The sequence below is a fragment of the Pleurodeles waltl genome, chromosome 1_2 (assembly GCF_031143425.1).
Source record: "Pleurodeles waltl isolate 20211129_DDA chromosome 1_2, aPleWal1.hap1.20221129, whole genome shotgun sequence".
Taxonomy (NCBI): Eukaryota; Metazoa; Chordata; class Amphibia; order Caudata; family Salamandridae; genus Pleurodeles; species Pleurodeles waltl.
This window is the reverse complement of record NC_090437.1, coordinates 131781870-131799979: the sequence shown is the minus strand read 5'-3', so window position 1 is coordinate 131799979 and position 18110 is coordinate 131781870. Positions and strand designations below refer to the sequence as shown.

The window sequence follows — 18110 nt, the reverse complement described above, 5'->3', positions numbered from 1 at the left end:
TACCCCACCATAAGACCCTGAAAAGTAGGAGTAAAGTTACCCTACTGCCCCAGAAAGACAGTAAAGTTGAGATAGGGGATTCTGCAAAGATAACAACTGACTGCAAAGCACTGAAAACGGATTCCTGGACCTGAGGACCTGCAAAGGAAGGGGACCAAGTCCAAAAGTCAAGCAAGTGTCCAGGGGGGGAGGCAGCCCACTAAACCCCGGATGAAGGTGCAAAACGGCTGCCTCCGGGTGGAAGAAGCCGAAGATTCTGCAACAACGGAAGGTGTCAGGAATTTCTCCTTCGGTCAGAAGATGTTCCACGGCGTGCTGGAGGATGCAGAGTTGTTTCCACGCAGAAAGACCGCAAACAAGCCTTGCTAGTTGCAAGAGTCGCGGTTGAAGATAATGGGTGCTGCCAGGGCCCAGGAAGGACCATGAGGTCGCCCCTTCAAGGAGGAGACAAAGGGGGCGCTCAGCAATAGAGAGAGCTCACACAGAAGCAGGCAGCACCCGCAGAAGCACTTGAACAGGTGTTCAAGAAATCTGAGCACGGAGGTCGTCTCAGCACAACAAAAGAGGGTCCCACAAAGTCTGAGGTCAACTCAGCGAGTTGGGCAATGCAGGACGGAGTGATGGGGACCTGGTCCGTACTGTGCACGAAGGAAGTCTTGCAAAAGTGCACAGAAGCCCTAGCAGCTGCAGTTCACGCAGTACACAGGATTACTGTCTGGCGTGGGGAGGCAAGGACTTACCTCCACCAAATTTGGACAGAAGGACCACTGGACTGTCGGGTTCACTTGGATCCAGCTCCTATGTTCCAGGGACCACGCTCGTCAAGATGAGAGGTGACCCAGGGGACCGGTGATGCAGAAGTTTGGTGCTTGCGGTAGCAGGGGGAAGATTCCGTCAACCGACGGGAGATTTCTTCTTGGCTTCCAGTGCAGGGTGAAGGCAGACTGCCCTCAGAGCATGCACCACCAGGAAACAGTTGAGAAAGCCGGCAGGATTAGACACTACAATGTTTCTGGTAGTCTTCTTGCAACTTTGTTGCGGTTTTGCAGGCGTCCTGGAGCAGTCAGCGGTCGATCCTTGGCAGATGTCGAAGAGAGAAGTGCAGAGGAACTCTGGTGAGCTCTTGCATTCGTTATCTGAACAGGAACCCACAGGAGAGACCCTAAATAGCCCTCAGAGGAGGATTGGCTACCTAACTAGGTAAGAGCCTATCAGGAGAGGTCTCTGACGTCACCTGTTGGCACTGGCCACTCAGAGGCCTCCATTGTGCCCTCACACCTCTGCATTCAAGATGGCAGAGGTCTGGCACACACTGGAGGAGCTCTGGGCACCACCCCTGGGGTGGTGATGGACAGGGGAGTGGTCACTCCCCTTTCCTTTGTCCAGTTTCACGCCAGAGCAGGGGCTGGGGGCTCCCTGAACCGGTGTAGACTGGTTTATGTAAGGAGGGCACCATCTGTGCCCTTCAAAGCATTCCCAGAGGCCAGGAGAGGCTCCTCCTCTCAGGCCCTTAACACCTATTTCCAAAGGGAGAGGGTGTAACACCCTCTCTTAGAGGAAATCCTTTGTTCTGCCTTCCTGGGCCTGGGCTGCCCAGACCCCAGGAGGGAAGAAACCTGTCTGAGGGTTGGCAGCAGCGATAGCTGCAGAGAAAACCCCAGAGAGCTAGTTTGGCAGTACCCGGGGTCCATGCTGGAGCCCTGGGGATGCATGGGATTGGCACCCCAATACCAGATTTGGCTTGGGGGACAATTCCATAATCTTAGACATGTTACATGGCCATGTTCAGAGTTACCACTGTGAAGCTACACATAGGTACTGACATATATGTAGTTCACGCGTGTAATGCTGTCCCCGCACTCACAAAGTTTGGGGAAATTGCCCTGAACAATGTGGGGGCACCTTGGCTAATGCCAGGGTGCCATCACACTTAGTAACGTTGCACCTAACCTTCACTAGGTGAGGGTTAGACATATAGGTGACTTATAAGTTACTTAAGTGTAGTGTAAAATGGCTGTGAAATAACATGGACGTTATTTCACTCAGGCTGCAGTGGCAGTCCTGTGTAAGAATTGTCTGGAGAATTATAAGGGTGTTCCAGTGTGCCAATCAGAGTTGGTAAAATTAGTCACTAGCCTTCAGTGACCATTTTAAAAGCAGAGAGAGCATAAACACTGAGGTTCTGGTTAGCAGAGCCTCAGTGATAGTTAGGCACCACACAGGGAACACATTTAGGCCACAAACTATGAGCACTGGGGTCCTGGCTAGCAGGATCCCAGTGACACAGGCAAAAACAAACAGACACACAAGTAAAAATGGGGGTAACATGCGAGACAAGATGGTACTTTCCTACGCCCCTCCCCAGCCTGTAACACCTATTTCAAAAGGGAGAGGGTTTAAACACCCTGCTCTCAGAGGAAATGCATTGTTCTGCCTTCCTGGGCCTGAGCCGCTCTGACCTCAGGAGGGCAGAACCCTTTCTGTGAGGGGGGAGCAGCTGTAGTTACAGTGCAAGCCTCAGAGAGCTGGTTTGGCAGCACTGGGGGTCCATAGTGGAGCCCCCAGGATGCATGGAATTGGCTCCTCAATTCCAGATTCGGAAAGGGGGGGACAATTCCATGATCTTAGACATGCTACATGGCCATATTCAGAGTTACCATTGTGAAGCTACATATAGGTATTTGCCTATATGTAGTGCATGCGTGTAATGGTGTCCCCGCACTCAAAGTCCCGGGAAATGGCCCTGAACTATGTGGGGGCACCTTTGTTAGTGCAAGGGTGCCCTCACACTTAGTAACTTTGCACCCAACCTTCAGCAAGTGAAGGTTAGACATATAGGTGACTTATAAGTTACTTAAGGGCAGTGAAAATGGCTGTGAAATAAAATGTGCGTTATTTCACGCAGGCTGAAATGGCAGGCCTGTGGAAGGGTTTGTCTGAGCTCCTATGGGTGGCAGAAGAAATGCTGCGGCCCATATGGATCTCCTGGAACCCCAATGCCCTGGGTACCTAGGTACCATATACTAGGGACTTATAAGGGGGATCCAGTGTGCTAACTGAAATTGGTAAATGAAGTCACTAGCCTATAGTGACAATTTTAAAAGCAGAGAGAGCATAAGCACTGAGGTTCTGATTAGCATAGCCTCAGTGACACAGTCAAGCACTATACAGACACACACTTTAGACCATAAACTATGAGCACTGGGGTCCTGACCAGGAGGATCCCAGTGAGACAGGCAGAAACATACTGACATTCAGGTAAAAATGGGGGTAACATGCCAAGGAAGATGGTACTTTCCTACACCGAGACAAAAACTAATCATCAACTGATGTTGTGTAAGGAGAAGAAAAAAATAACTGAGAAATTAAATAAACAGACGAACTGGACATACACATATTAGACAACGATGTTGCTATCTGATAAGACTGATATGCCAAGATACACATTGTTGGATGTATCATGGAGGATACTCTTCATTAATCGCGATTACCTTTTAATGGAATTAATGGCCCTATTTAACTGATATGAGAAGCGGCTGTGCAGTGCATACCCCCAAATATAAAGCATCCAGCAAAGTCACGTCCGTAATCCTACTCAGCACCTGAATACCATAAAGACCAATTGAAAGGCTAGGCACACAAACATCTGTTGGACAGAAGCGAATGCACCGCTGCTTTATCCAGTCTACTTCAAAATCAAAACCTAAAACTCACGGACTGCGCTTGGCAGGGGGCGTAGCTCATTCTCCCGCTCAGCTACTTTCAGCTCACTGTTCCTTAGAAACCAAAGTGTGTCTGAGGCTTAACACTTGGGAGTTTTGACAGAAATGGCTGATCAAATACTCGGAGCGCAGCTGGCTACACATTTAGGTATCAGCTCCCTCACAACTTTTTTTGCACTACCTGGCTGCAGACCTGCCTCTCACAGTTGTGCGCCTGAGCTAGCACCATGAGCCCGTGGCCACAAAACTAACAAGCATTTCACTATTTCTAACTACGTCCTTCTAATGCAATCTGTGCCACATATTCCCTTCCACTGATTTTCTTCACACCCAGCAACTGCTGGAATAGGCAGAAAAAAACACATGTATGCCAAATGCGGGTAAACTTTCAAACAAATGCACCTGTGTGAAATAGACCATGACAAATCACCAGCAAGAAACGATAGAGCTTATGTCCATGCTGAAAAATGCACATCTATAAACTGCACATCTGAAACTAGATCTGCACAACATAAAAATACACCTCCAACTCTGATCTTCTTAAATCAGTTCTCAAAGTTTAGAACTGCATTGCTACAACAGAGCTGCAACTCTAAAGCTAATTTGCCCACTCAACAGCACCATCTGTGCAATTACAACTCGACAGCAGCACGCATTCAGAAAAGCTTCAATGGAATCACTGCATTCCTCTTTCCTGTAAACTCTCTAAGTCTGCCAGAAGCAAAATGAACACCGGCTTCCTCAGATATCAGCGCCTAGTATTTTACCTCACTCTTTAAATGCCCAGCAAATGTGACGAGATAAGAAAAGGTTTGTAGGCCTGTTTATTAAAGAAAACGAGTTTATGGAAGGATTCTGTAAACACTGCTTTGGCACAGAGAGGGATGAAATCCAGCTGGGGAGCCTAACGCAAATGGGAAGCCAGAAAACTTGAGTTAAACCGCAAAGCCAATGGCAAGCAGCGGGCAGAATGCATTCCTATAAACTCCACAAAATGTATTTCGCATAACAGACAGCTGCACTGTCTAGTAGGCTGTGACCTAAAAAAAGAACATATAAAAATCGAGATAATACACCTGTTACTGCAGTTATACACTCTGAAAAGCAACCAAACAAATCGTTTTTTGTTTTTTTTATTACAACAGCAGTACTCAGAACAGGCATCAAATCTTATCTGTGTAGAAGTTTCAACCTGTATACATTATACTCCGCATCCGGGTCTTCAGCAGGAGCAGGAGAATGTGGAAATATTGGGAAGTCAACAAGGTATTAAAGTATAGCTAACAAAAAATTTTTGTTCCCTATTCTTTTTAGAGTATGGTGGATAGTCGCAGATTCAATGTGACCATAACAGTGCCCAACACCGTTGTTGCTATCTGGGTCAGACCTCCACTTTACACTTGCACTTGTGTGTTGATGCAAACAAAAAAAACCTGCAGGCTATTTAAGATGCTGCAACTGAGTTAACATGCTCGACATGGAAGCATGAGTAGACCATGGGCCAACTGTGATGGAGACAACCAGTGAAAGGTGAATCAGCCTAAAGAACAACAGAAAAAAACACATATTTACACATCTTTCTCACAAGAGAGGCAAACTACCTTCTAACCCTGGACAATCTTTGTTACATACACTGACCTATACTCCAAAATTTCCAAAGTTGAGTGCCACCAAGGACTTATAACTGAGTAGAGTACACAATATACTGATGACCATGAAGCGAAATCTGGAGATTGTGGAATAGGCAGTGTGACAAGAAACATTTCTTACTGTTGATACACTTACCAACATGCTTAATATCTTGGATGTTCAAACGTAGCCAGCGCTGGCCTGGCTGTAGATTTGGACTTGTCCATTTTGAAATCAGATGTCAATCCAAATGTGTGCTAACTTTTCACAAAACACATATATTAAGTGGTGACCTTGTATTTCTCAGAACCCGAGTTTCAGAACTGCAAGAGCGAACAACAGTTCTGTTGGACCAATATCCACAAATTCAATAAATGCTTAGTGGAGGCCAGCAGCATGTCCTCATGCAGAGATCAATCACTGAAAAACATGCGTCTTTGTATATGTTGAAAGGGGACTTTAATTGAACAAAGCATATAATGTAATTAAATACCAACAACAGGTGATCCATGATAGTGAACAGCACAATTGCTCATGGATGGTGAAAAAAGTGAATATAGACAAACTCAAAATAAATACTAATTTATGCCCAAATGCATCTTTAAAAAATTCACAAAAGGGAATTGTGACTTTTTTCAGTGACTGATCACTGTGTAAAGAACACGTTGCTGATCTCTGCAATACATTTATTGGATTTCCAGGAATTGGTCCGAGAGAACCCTTTAGTCTCCCACACAACATTTTCATAAGAAGCTTTTCATTACTGGGACCAGTTTTCCATCAAATATCATAACATGTAGTTTAGAGCTCATCTTCCCTTCCACCAAAAAAAACAGAGAGGGTTTAAAAAGAAATTTACTTCAAACTTTGTTAGTTATGCCCCACCACTCTGACCGTATCAAATCCTATGTTTGGTATCATTCTGACAGGGTGAAACAGATGTAGAACACTGCATTTTCAGCTGTGAGTTGATTTCAGCAGGGATAGAGCAGTTCATAAATAGGGGGTTAAAACAAGTATCCATGGCATCTTTTCAGACACTGGCATCTGTGCTTGCATTTTGGTTTCTCAAAACAAAAGGGGAAGCATATCACCTCAGGATTTTGCATACGCATATTTTAATTAATTTATGTCACTGCTACTGTTTGGATCAGTTCTCATCTGCATAACCAATTTTAATCCACCAATGTGTGGAACCGTTTTTTTTTTAAATGGTCAACCAATATACGTATCCTGGAAAGTTTCAATTTCAACAAGCATTCTAAGGTAATTCTGCATCAAAGGAAATTCACACAAACTAAACCAAAATAGATAACTACAAAAAACTCCTTTTTGAAGAAAGGCAATGGTGACCGATTTCCTAACTAAGGATTCAGACACTTTTCAGATCAATGGTTCTCACCAATAAATTAAAGTTTAAGCAACGCTTTTCTTATCTAAAATAAGAATGGTAGGTAGGCAAGGACCCTAAACTCTGGAACACCCACTCTTCTACAAGCCTTATGAAAAGGGAGTTAAAAGCCACATCTTCATTAAAAAACGTGAGACATCCTTGGTCCAACAACAAGACCTAACATATCCGTTCTTCCCAAAATTCCATTTTGGTGAGAGTAAATTTTTCTCTCTTGGTTGGTTGCCTGCATTAAAGAGGCTTCTGGCAACATGTTCCAAAACCTATGGATAATAAGCAATAAATTACCAGATGAGAACCTTGTTGGACCACAAACGTATAGTATGATATTCTGACTGGGTAGAAAATTCTCCCTATAATCTGAATATACAAGACAATATAACACTGAGTTCTACTTAATGGCTCTGTGTTCTATAATAATGTTCCTTTTATTGGTTTAAAAAAGGTTAAGGGATTTGTACACTACATTAGCCTCTATTATCGTACAAGTCTCTTTTGTGGATTTCGGTGTTATATAAACCAACAACACAGTTCTCAAATACATTTTCCAGAATGTTCCAGCATTATGGGGTTTTCAACGTTTGCCACATTTGAAGATTGGTAATCTGAATGGAAAATGGAAAAAAAAAAATCTGAAAGACATATTTGGGAAAATGTATCTCACTCCTTAATGATACCAGAAACAATGGAATTCTCCAGGTTAGGAGTAAATATATGCATCCAAATAACAGTTATAGGGCTCCGGCAGTGTGCTGTACATTTTTCCATTGTACGGATCAGCAGAAATAGGTGTTAACACCCACAAGATATTGTATGTGACAAGACCTTAAACAGCATATTCTTATTATGGATATGCCACAACATATGCAACAAAAAAGGAAAACAGTACCTGATTAATGAAAAATTTGGGCACGTACACCTTCCCCATCTGGGCTTCTTTAGAAATTGCCACTTCTAAAAGAAATGACAATCTCTGGCTCTCCAGGGGACCTGAAAACTTCATGGTACCCCTTGGCTATGCCTGCCTCCCGGCTGGATACGACTACCTGAGAAAATTAAGTAGAAGGCAGTGATGTGCTTTGGTACATCAGATCCACATTTAGACAAATGTTAACTAGGACTGAGCTTTTGACGCAATATTGTGTTCAAATTGTGGAAGATTCTCACAAACTGTAATGTATGCAGTTAGCGTAAAAGAATACCTAAATGACAGGCATCATTATGAAACGTTAAGTGAATTGCTGGGCAACTTTTAGTTTCATAAAAATGCATTTAACAGCTTTAGTCTTAAATAATATATTACAAAGACAGTTGCAACAGATCTGCAGACACATTGTACCCGCTGACACTTCAAACAAATAAAATAGCGCTAGATGGCTCTTCATAATTTTTGGTTTGGTTCTGTTTCATTACAGATATTAAAACTGCACTTATTACATCCAGTGAGGCCCTTAAGTTATGAGGTGTATGCTTTATTTTTTTTTTTTAACATGTCACTGTATACTGTCTTCTTAGCTGCTACTAAGAAAACTACTCTCCATCAGTATAGATTCAAGTTGCAAAATACCTCGATACCAGAAAGCCTCTGTGACACCCAACTCATCTCCCTCACCCGCAACCCCACCACCGCCAAAACCAACCTCCACGCTGCTCTCCTTGACACCGCCACCTGGATGACGACAAACCACCTCAAGCTCAACTCCAGCAAAACAGAAATCATCACCTTCGGCCCCAACAAAACCATAAGGGACGACTCCTGGTGGCCGGCCGCCCTAGGCCCCACCCCCACTCCCACAAACCACGCACGCAACCTCAGCATCATCCTAGACCCCTCCCTCTCCATGACCCAGCACATCAACGCAGTCACCTCGTCCTGTTTTCACACACTCCGCATGCTGAAAAAACCCTTCAAATGGATTCCCACAGAGACCAGGAAGACCGTCACACACACACTCATCAGCAGCAGGCTAGACTATGGTAACGCCCTCTATGCCGGCACCACACTCAAACTCAAACTCCAGGGAATCCAGAACACAGCTGCACACCTCATCCTGGACCTCCCCCGCCACGAACACATCACACCACACCTCAAATCCCTTCACTGGCTCCCCACAGACAAAAGGATCACCTTCAAGATCCTCATCCACGCACACAAACCCTTCCACAACACCGGCCCAACCTACCTCAATGAAGAAATGAACTTCCACACTCCCACACGCCACCGCCGATCTGCAGACCTCGCTCTAGCCACAATCCCCCGCATTCAACACACCACCTCTGGAGGCAAGTCCTTCTCCTACCTCGCCCCCAAAACCTGGAACTCCCTCCCCACCAACCTCCGCAAAACCCATGGCCTCCTGCTTTTCAGAAAAAACCTCAAGACATGGCTGTTCGAACAATAACCGCCCCCTATCCCCCACTTTACCCCACCCAGTGCTTTGAGACCCTCACGAGTGAGTAGTGCGCTCTATAATTTTTTTTGATTGATTGATTGTGACATCACTCTAGTCAAGTCAATTTAGAAGTGACACCACAAAGGTAAAGCAACAACATCAGTTTCGGGGGCACATAATACAAATCCTCAACAAATTAGTGCAACAAAAAAACAATAGTGTAGTAAGGCACTATGATTGTTTTTTATTTTAAAACAACAATACGCTAATGATACCATTTAGTGAACCAACCAATGTCTAATCCCAGAATATAATTAGATTAAAGCATAACTGCTGCATTTTCGGCTAGAAAATGGGTGCATTCAGTTTACAACTACTAATCACCAAAGATCGGAAGGGTCGAAGGCTGCTTTACTCGCAAACCCCGCCCCTTTTCGTTTCCGTGCTCCCAAAACTAACTTAAACCTCTTACCTCCCCTGCAAACCTGTAAAATTCACAGTTGCATTTGGAGCTCATCCGGTCCATTAAAAAAATAACGTAAAATATCTTAAAAAAAGAAAATAAATTCAGGCTGCTTCCTGTATCTTGCTGTTGGACGGGGGGCTCATCCTGACAGAGGACACGAACCCTGCAGGTTGCGGGTTAAAAAACATAAAAGGAGATTATATAAAAATATAAAGCTAGGAAAAGGAAAGACGAAGAACAAACACTGTCAGGGGGCGGGGATAAAAAAAAAGGACCGGCTACCCGCGGAGGGATTCTCATTCACGGTCAAAATGTATAAAAACAAACGAAGGACAAAGGCTCTACTGACAGCCAGAAAAGAAAGCTGGAGGCTCTATAATTGTTACCTAACTGCTTCGTATCTGCAAGCGCACTATACAGCCCTTCAAATACTAATTTTAAAACGCATGAATATAAGGGATATTACTTAATCATCTACTCTACTGAAGTACAACCGCAAAAGATGTTTGTAGGTTAGTCCTGCCTTTATGTCCAACCTCTTGGGGCGCGCACTTTTTTCGGATTTGTCAACAAAACCATCTAACTCGTATTCTCTTCATGTGCCCTGCACACGCCCCCGTAGGGGCAAAATGTTTGCTCGTCTCTTCTTGCCATAATCCGTTAAACAGAGATCTTTTATTTTGCAGCGAACTCAACCAGAAAACATTGTATCCGCTTTACATGAGCATCAGTTAGTTACGTTACACAAGGAAGCATTCATACGTTTTTTTAGGCGCAAAAGGATTTAAGTGATTTGCGCAGAGTCCGAGGCTATTTAACCGATACGGAGACTCGAACTTAATTCTTCAGTTATAATATCGTCAGTTTGGGCCGTAATGCCTCAGTTTCTTTAGGCTACTTGAATGGAAGGATCATGACTCAAGAAACAGCAGAGTTTACTTTTTTCCCATCAAGTTGTTTATATTGTCTGGCCCAAGGGCACTGAAGTGTTTTACTTGAGCACCACATTGCATTACATAAGGTAAAATTATTATTTTTTAAGGCACGGGGAGTACTCCGGCTCTGGCTACATGCGTTACACGAGGCGCTTTGGCTGCCAAGCGACTCTGACTATTGTAAGTCTTTGGCTTTTGGATTGCCACAAATTGCTCCAGGCTTGTAGTAAATGCGCAGCTTTGCACTGTGCCGACCAGAGTTGTTAAGCACCAAGACTAATGGGGGTTGACCGTCTCGTTGCTTTCTGATCTTGGAGGTCTGCTGTTTCTTGCTGCACAGCTCGACGAGGCGTCGATCCCCAGGTCGTGGCGGTGACAAAGTCCTTCCCCTGCAGTAGCCAGTCACACTGGCCGGAAAAAAGTGTAAATGGGGCAACAGGAGACTCCTTACGCACAGCCTGAGGTCCCAGTGCGCGTTTGCCTAAGCGGACAGGTCCCTCTGGACAATTTGATGGTGTTGGTAGCCACAGAAGATACCTCTACCTCTGCTTTGTTGTTCCTTCTTCGTCTTTTTGTAAATCTTTTTGTAAATCCGGCCGTGCTGCCCCGCTCCATGAATAGAACCTTCCTTGGGGCACGTCGCCTTTTCAACCCGTTTCCTCTCCAGCTCAGATGATTACATGTGCTCCTGTTGACCCGGTGTTTTGCTCCAAGCTTGGCATGCCTTTTCAGATCCTGGAAAGGGAGGGGAGGGGAGCTGTGGGGGGCAGGAATGCCTCTCCTCTTGTTGGCAGACTATGGTAGCCAAAACAGGTTTATACAATTCCCAACAGATCTTATTGCACCACCCCCTGATGCCTCCTTCAAGGGCAGCCTCTGCCAGAAGTGATGGAAAGTAGAGGTCTTGCACTTGTTCTCGGGTCTCACAACTGTTTCCAGCCAACCCACAGAAAAATGCTGAATTTGTCGTAGTGCCATTATCCGACACCAGAACACATTTCAGGAGTTGTCTGCTTTCAGTTTGGAACAACAACATGTAGGCAGTGAGGGGCCTTTCTTATTTACACTTCCAGCTGGACCCAAAACAAAGGCCTGATTTAAAGGATCATCAGCCCTCCTTTTGTTTGAGTATAATACTGTATGGGAGCTACCTGGAGCCTAACACCTAGAAATCAAAGCAATGGAAGAAAATAAAGGAGCACAGCTTGTTACTACTTTACAAGTACTTAAGAGAAACTATTGGTGGCAGACCTTAACTTTGTTTAAATCCCTATGTAAGGGATATGCGTGCACTTTAGGAATCCAAGATTTATTTGTCCGTAGGAGTAATTACACAAATATTGATGTAAATGGCACCTATTTGTTTTTCCTAATTTTAATTATTTTATAGTGCTACTCATCCCATTGTGGGGTGCCAGAGCAATTTACATCATATATGTATAATAAATCTCATGCAAATTTGTGAAACGTTGCATAAAACAATGAGGGTTATAACTTAAAAGGTGTAGGAATCAAATATAATCCATACTTGTAGACATTATATGTGAAGAGTGAACAATCTGGAAAAACAAAATATAAAACCTAATGCCGCAATTGTGGTTTTCTGTACTAATAATTATTTCCCAAAGTAACCAGTTTTTCCAGTCTTAGAATAATAACAGATTGAAAAAAACACAAGCATGATCTAAACCCATGACTTACAGTTTGCATGCAACTCCTTGATGCTGGTAAATATAGCACTGTGCTATATTAAAGGCTTGCAACCTGTTAACTAAGAGTAACACAATTATCTTGTCTGTCAAAAGCAGTTGCCCAGTTACCTATCTAAATAAAAACCAAATCTACAAAACCGTGATCGGCTTGGTCCAAGAGGTGTTTTGCAGCAGGCATGTTAACCCTCTGTGCTACTTTATGAGTCAAAACTGAGTGGACAAAACACAGAACTCTCCCAGAACGGTGTTCACCACAAACGTTATCTTACTACTATTACAATCCCTCAAAATAGCTGGGCACACAAAGATCTCTGCAGCAGGTGTCTAAACCCTGAAATATTTTTTAAAATGCAGCCTCTTTGTGGACACTGAAGTAAACTACAAGAAATATATATTTTCACCTATGTCATTGTTGCCAATTTCTTTGCAGCAGATTTCTTTTAAAATACATGGATAAGTTGATTGCTAGACTCTGGGTTTCAAGCTCTGCCCTTCATGCCTCCACCCACTTTCCTCTGCCACACGTTGACCCCCCAGTTTATGGGTTCCCAGAGTAAATCAGTTCAAATTCCAGCACTGACAGGAAGATTAAATTATTTGACAGATTCACAGAATGCTGTGCCGACACTGTGATTCGAGCCTGGCTCCCTAGTCCGGTAGTCTTGAGCTCTGGACATTAGGCCACATATTCACCTCTTAAGTCACACTCAAGCTGTGATACACCTGCACAATTGGATGGCAGAGCCAAGGGTCTGGCTTGACTCTTAAAAGAACATGAGGAGGCGAGTTTTGAAAATATTTTCATTTAAATTAAGCAACAGGCAGTGCTTAATATGAGCTAGTAATAAGATGACCAGATTTTGAGAAACAGTGACAGCTACAGACATAGAAATAGGGCTGAACAAAATATTGCCCTGATAATAGAGCCGAAAGACTACTTTGAACCTATATGTATATATAGTTTTATATATATGTATATGCATATATATATTTATGCACACACACACGCACATTGTGAGAAAGTAGCCTCTTTCTAGCCTTGTTACCCCCACTTTTGGCCTGTTTGTGAGTATATGTCAGGGTGTTTTCACTGTCTCACTGGTATCCTGCTAGCCAGGGCCCAGTGCTCATAGTGAAAACCTTATGTTGTCAGTATGTTTGTTATGTGTCACTGGGACCCTGCTAGCCAGGACCCCAGTGCTCATAAGTTTGTGTCCTATATGTATGTGTTCCCTGTTTGATGCCTATCTGTCTCACTGAGGCTCTGCTAACCAGAACCTCAGTGGTTATGCTCTCTCTGCTTTACAAATTGTCACTAACAGGCTAGTGACCAATTTTACCAATTCACATTGGCATACTGGAACACCCTTATAATTCCCTAGTATATGGTACTGAGGTACCCAGGGTATTGGGGTTCCAGGAAATCCCTATGGGCTGCAGCATTTCTTTTGCCACCCATAGGGAGATCTGACAATTCTTACACAGGCCTGCCAGTGCAGCTTGAGTGAAATAACGTCCACGTTATTTCACAGCCATTTACCACTGCACTTAAGTAACTTATAAGTCACCTATATGTCTAACCTTCACCTGGTGAAGGTTGGGCGCTAAGTTACTTAGTGTGTGGGCACCCTGGCACTAGCCAAGGTGCCCCCACATTGTTCAGGGCAAATTCCCCGGACTTTGTGAGTGCGGGGACACCATTTCACGCGTGCACTATACATAGGTCACTTTCTATGTATAGCGTCACAATGGTAACTCCGAACATGGCCATGTAACATGTCTAAGATCATGGAATTGTCACCTCAATGCCATTCTGGCATTGGGGAGACAATTCCATGATCCCCCGGGTCTCTAGCACAGAACCCGGCTACTGCCAAACTGCCTTTCCGGGGTCTCCACTGCAGCTGCTGCTGCTGCCAACCCCTCAGACAGGTTTCTGCCCTCCTGGGGTCCAGGCAGCCCTGGCCCAGGAAGGCAGAACAAAGGAGTTCCTCTGAGAGAGGGTGTGACACCCTCTCCCTTTGGAAATAGGTGTGATGGCTGGGGAGGAGTAGCCGCGCTCAGCCACTGGAAATGCTTTGATGGGCACAGATGCTGCCCATCTCTGCATAAGCCAGTCTACACCGGTTTAGGGATCCCCCAGCCCTGCTCTGGCGCGAAATTGGACAAAGGAAAGGGGAGTGTCCACTCCCCGGACCTGCATCTCCCAGGGGAGGTGCCCAGAGCCCCTCCATTGTGCCCCAGACCTCTGCCATCTTGGAAACAGAGGTGTTGCTGGCACACTGGACTGCTCTGAGTGGCCAGTGCCATCAGGTGACGTCAGAGACTCCTTCTGATAGGCTCTTACCTTTCTTACTAGCCTATCCTTCTTCCTAGGTAGCCAAACCTCCTTTTCTGGCTATTTAGGGTCTCTGCTTGGGGGAATTCTTCAGATACCGAATGCAAGAGCTCACCAGTGTTCCTCTGCATCTTCCTCTTCACCTTCTGCCAAAGGATCGACCGCTGACAGCTCAGGATGCCTGCAAAACCGCAACAAAGTAGCAAAGACGACTACTGCAACCTTGTATTGCTTCATCCTGCCGGCTTTCTCGACTGTTTCCTGGTGGTGCATGCTCTGGGGGTAGCCTGCCTCCTTTCTGCACCAGGAGCTCTGAAGAAATCTCCTGTGGGTCGATGGAATCTTCCCCCTGCAGCCGCAGGCAACAAAAGACTGCATCACCGGTCCTCTGGGTCCCCTCTCAGCACGACGAGCGTGGTCCCTGGAACTCAGCAACTCTGTCCAAGTGACTCCCACAGTCCAGTGACTCTTCAGTCCAAGTTTGGTGGAGGTAAGTCCTTGCCTCCCCACGCTAGACTGCATTGCTGGGTACCGCGTGATTTGCAACTGCTCCTGTGCACTCTTCCAGGATTTCCTTCGTGCACAGCCAAGCCTGGGTCCCGACACTCTAACCTGCAGTACACAACCTTCTGAGTTGTCCTCCGGCATCGTGGGACTCCCTTTTCTGACTTCAGGTGGACTCCGGTTCACTCCTCTCCTAAGTGCCTGATCCGGTTCTTCTGCGGGTGCTGTCTGCTTCTGTGAGGGCTCCCTGACTTGCTGGGCGCCCCCTCTGTCTCCTCATCCAAGTGGCGACATCCTGATCCCTCCTGGGCCACAGCAGCATCCAAAAACCCTAACCGCGACCCTTGCAGCTAGCAAGGCTTGTTTGTGGTCTTTCTGCATGGGAACACTTCTGCAAGCGTCTTCACGACGTGGGACATCCATCCTCCAAAGGGGAAGTTCCTAGTCCTCTTCGTTCATCCAAAACACCAAGCTTCTTCCATCCGGTGGCAGCTTCCTTGCACACTCAGCTGGCATTTCCTGGGCTCCTGCCCACTCTCGACACTGTCGCGACTCTTGGACTTGGTCCCCTTGTCTTACAGGTACTCAGGTCCAGAAATCCACTGTTGTTGCATTGCTGGTGTTGGTTTTCCTTGCAGAATCCCCCTATCACGACTTCTGTGCTCTCTGGGGGTTGTAGGTGCACTTTACACCTACCTTACAGGGTCTTGGGGTGGGCTATTTTTCTAACCCTCACTGTTTTCTTACAGTCCCAGCGACTTTCTACAAGCTCACATAGGTTTTGGGTCCATTCGTGGTTCGCATTCCACTTTTGGAGTATATGGTTTGTGTTGCCCCTATACCTATGTGCTCCTATTGCAATCTATTGTAACTTTACACTGCTTGGATTACTTCCTTTTGCTATTACTGCATATGTTTGGTATTGTGTACATATATATTGTGTATATTTGGCATCCTCATACTGAGGGTACTCACTGAGATACTTTTGGCATATTGTCATAAAAATAAAGTACCTTTATTTTTAGTATATCTGTGTATTGTGTTTTCTTATGATATTGTGCATAGGACACCAGTGGTATAGTAGGAGCTTTGCATGTCTCCTAGTTCAGCCTAAGCTGCTCTGCTATAGCTACCTTCTATCAGCCTAAGCTGCTAGAAACACCTCTTCTACACTAATATGGGATAACTGGACCCGGTACAGACTGTAAGTACCCCTTGGTACCCACTACAAGCCAGGCCAGCCTCCTACACACATACAGATATATATATATATATATATATATATATATATATATATATATATATATATATATATATATATAAAGGTAGTTATAGTTAGGGCCTATTTTCAATTGGAAAAGTGTTTTTTTTGCTAATAACTTTGGTGCTGTATGACTAATCTCCCCCAAATGTTTTGAAGACTAGTGTGCCAATCACTTCAGCTGCTGTCTGGAAAGGTTTGGGGTGATTCATCAAGTGGGGGGCGGAGAAAAAAGGGGCCCAAAATGCATTTTCGTCATGCAATTTCCCATTGGAATTTTAGACACAACTACATCCCGAACCGCTGAACAGAATTACACTAAATTTGGCAGAAAGCTAGATCCTAGTCCAGAAAGATATCTTTTTGTAATTTGGTGTAAATTTGTTCAGTAGTTTTGGAGGTATTAAAGAAAAAAAGATGTATGTATATCTAGAGATGCAGATCCTGTATTGTTCATCACATTTTACATTGCGACCAGTATGTAAAAAGTTTTTTTAGAAAAAATAGAATTTTTCCACACAATTTATTCTGAATTTTAATCCTTTTTACTTGTATAATCTATTCATGTTCTTTACTGTGTCAATTCCCCAGGTTACTTTTGGTCTTGATGAGACCCCTGCACCCATAACAAGGGTCGAAACGTCATCAACAGTTAACAAGACAGACCTCGTGCCCTTCTTTTGTGTTTGTTCATGAAATGTTTTTTTGACAAAGTTCAATAAATCTTTTTGTATGTCACGTGTTGGTAGAATGACAGATTTCTGTTACAAACTGTCCAAAAGTGAGAATCTTGAGATTGATTAATTCTTTGGCAAAATATTTGTTTACCTAACTGCAACAAAATGTGTTAATTGAGTTTCACATTAATGTGTGCTCCTTCTGTCATTTAACCCAAATTCACGTGAATATTTGGGTGTGCTCTTGTAGCTAGAGATAATTGGCTCTGAAAAGAGCCATTGTGTTTATGACGTGTAGATGGTAGTGACACATAGAACAGGATGCAGCTTTTTAAGTTGAGGAACACCCTGTTGCCTCTGTCTGTGAAATGGACTCTGTCCTTTCAATATATTCCATCCATATTGAGGCATACGTTTCTATGGTATATAGAGCCCATGTTGTGGTCTCAGAGAAGGGCAGAAACAGTTTTCTTGACATGTTTTCTGGATTTCTCTATCTGCGGACACAATTTGTTTGGCCACTGCCACTTCTGTGTTTGGCAGATGTTGGAGAACACCAAGGCAGTATGTAAGAAATTTTACATTAATTTACCAAAGGTATTCTTCATTAGGATTTCCAGTCGTACCCCAGTAATTGCGTCTAGGCCATTGCCACCACAGTGCACAATCATGAGGCCTGGATTTTGGCAGTCCACACTGCTGTCAACCAAAGACACCAGATGATGCCACTTAAAGCTTATCTGGCCAACAAAAGTAATGTCTACATTAGATAAACATAGGCCCCTGTCGGTGCCACTCTGTCTAGCACTCTTTCTGGCCCAAAACACAAAAGTATGGCCAACAATCCGTCCTCTGACTGTAGGAGGCTGGCCTGGCTTATGGTGGATACCTTGTGGTACTTACACCTTGTGCCAGGTCCAGTTATCCCTTATTAGTAGAATAGATATGTTCTAGCAGCTTAGGCTGATAGAGGTAGCTATAGCAGAGCAGCTTAGGCTGAACTAGGAGACATGCAAAGCTCCTACTATTCCACTTATAAGCCCTATATAACAAGAAAACACA

At 44.4% G+C, this 18110-nt stretch overlaps 1 protein-coding gene across 2 annotated transcripts in view; it reads right to left on the bottom strand.

Moving 5' to 3' along the window:
• The window catches only part of CCNI (cyclin I), a 344582-nt gene extending 334685 nt beyond the window's left edge, over positions 1-9897 (bottom strand). The window contains exons 1-2 of one of the 2 annotated variants that reach the window (XM_069236820.1): positions 9628-9897; positions 7652-7808 (exon numbers count right to left, since the gene is read on the bottom strand). In XM_069236820.1, the coding sequence (XP_069092921.1) occupies positions 7652-7765 (114 nt within the window). In that variant the 5' untranslated portion in view covers positions 7766-7808; positions 9628-9897. The remainder of the gene's footprint in view (positions 1-7651; positions 7809-9627) is intronic. The other variant, XM_069236821.1, reaches the window with a different exon arrangement.
• Positions 9898-18110: the final 8213 nt, after the last annotated feature.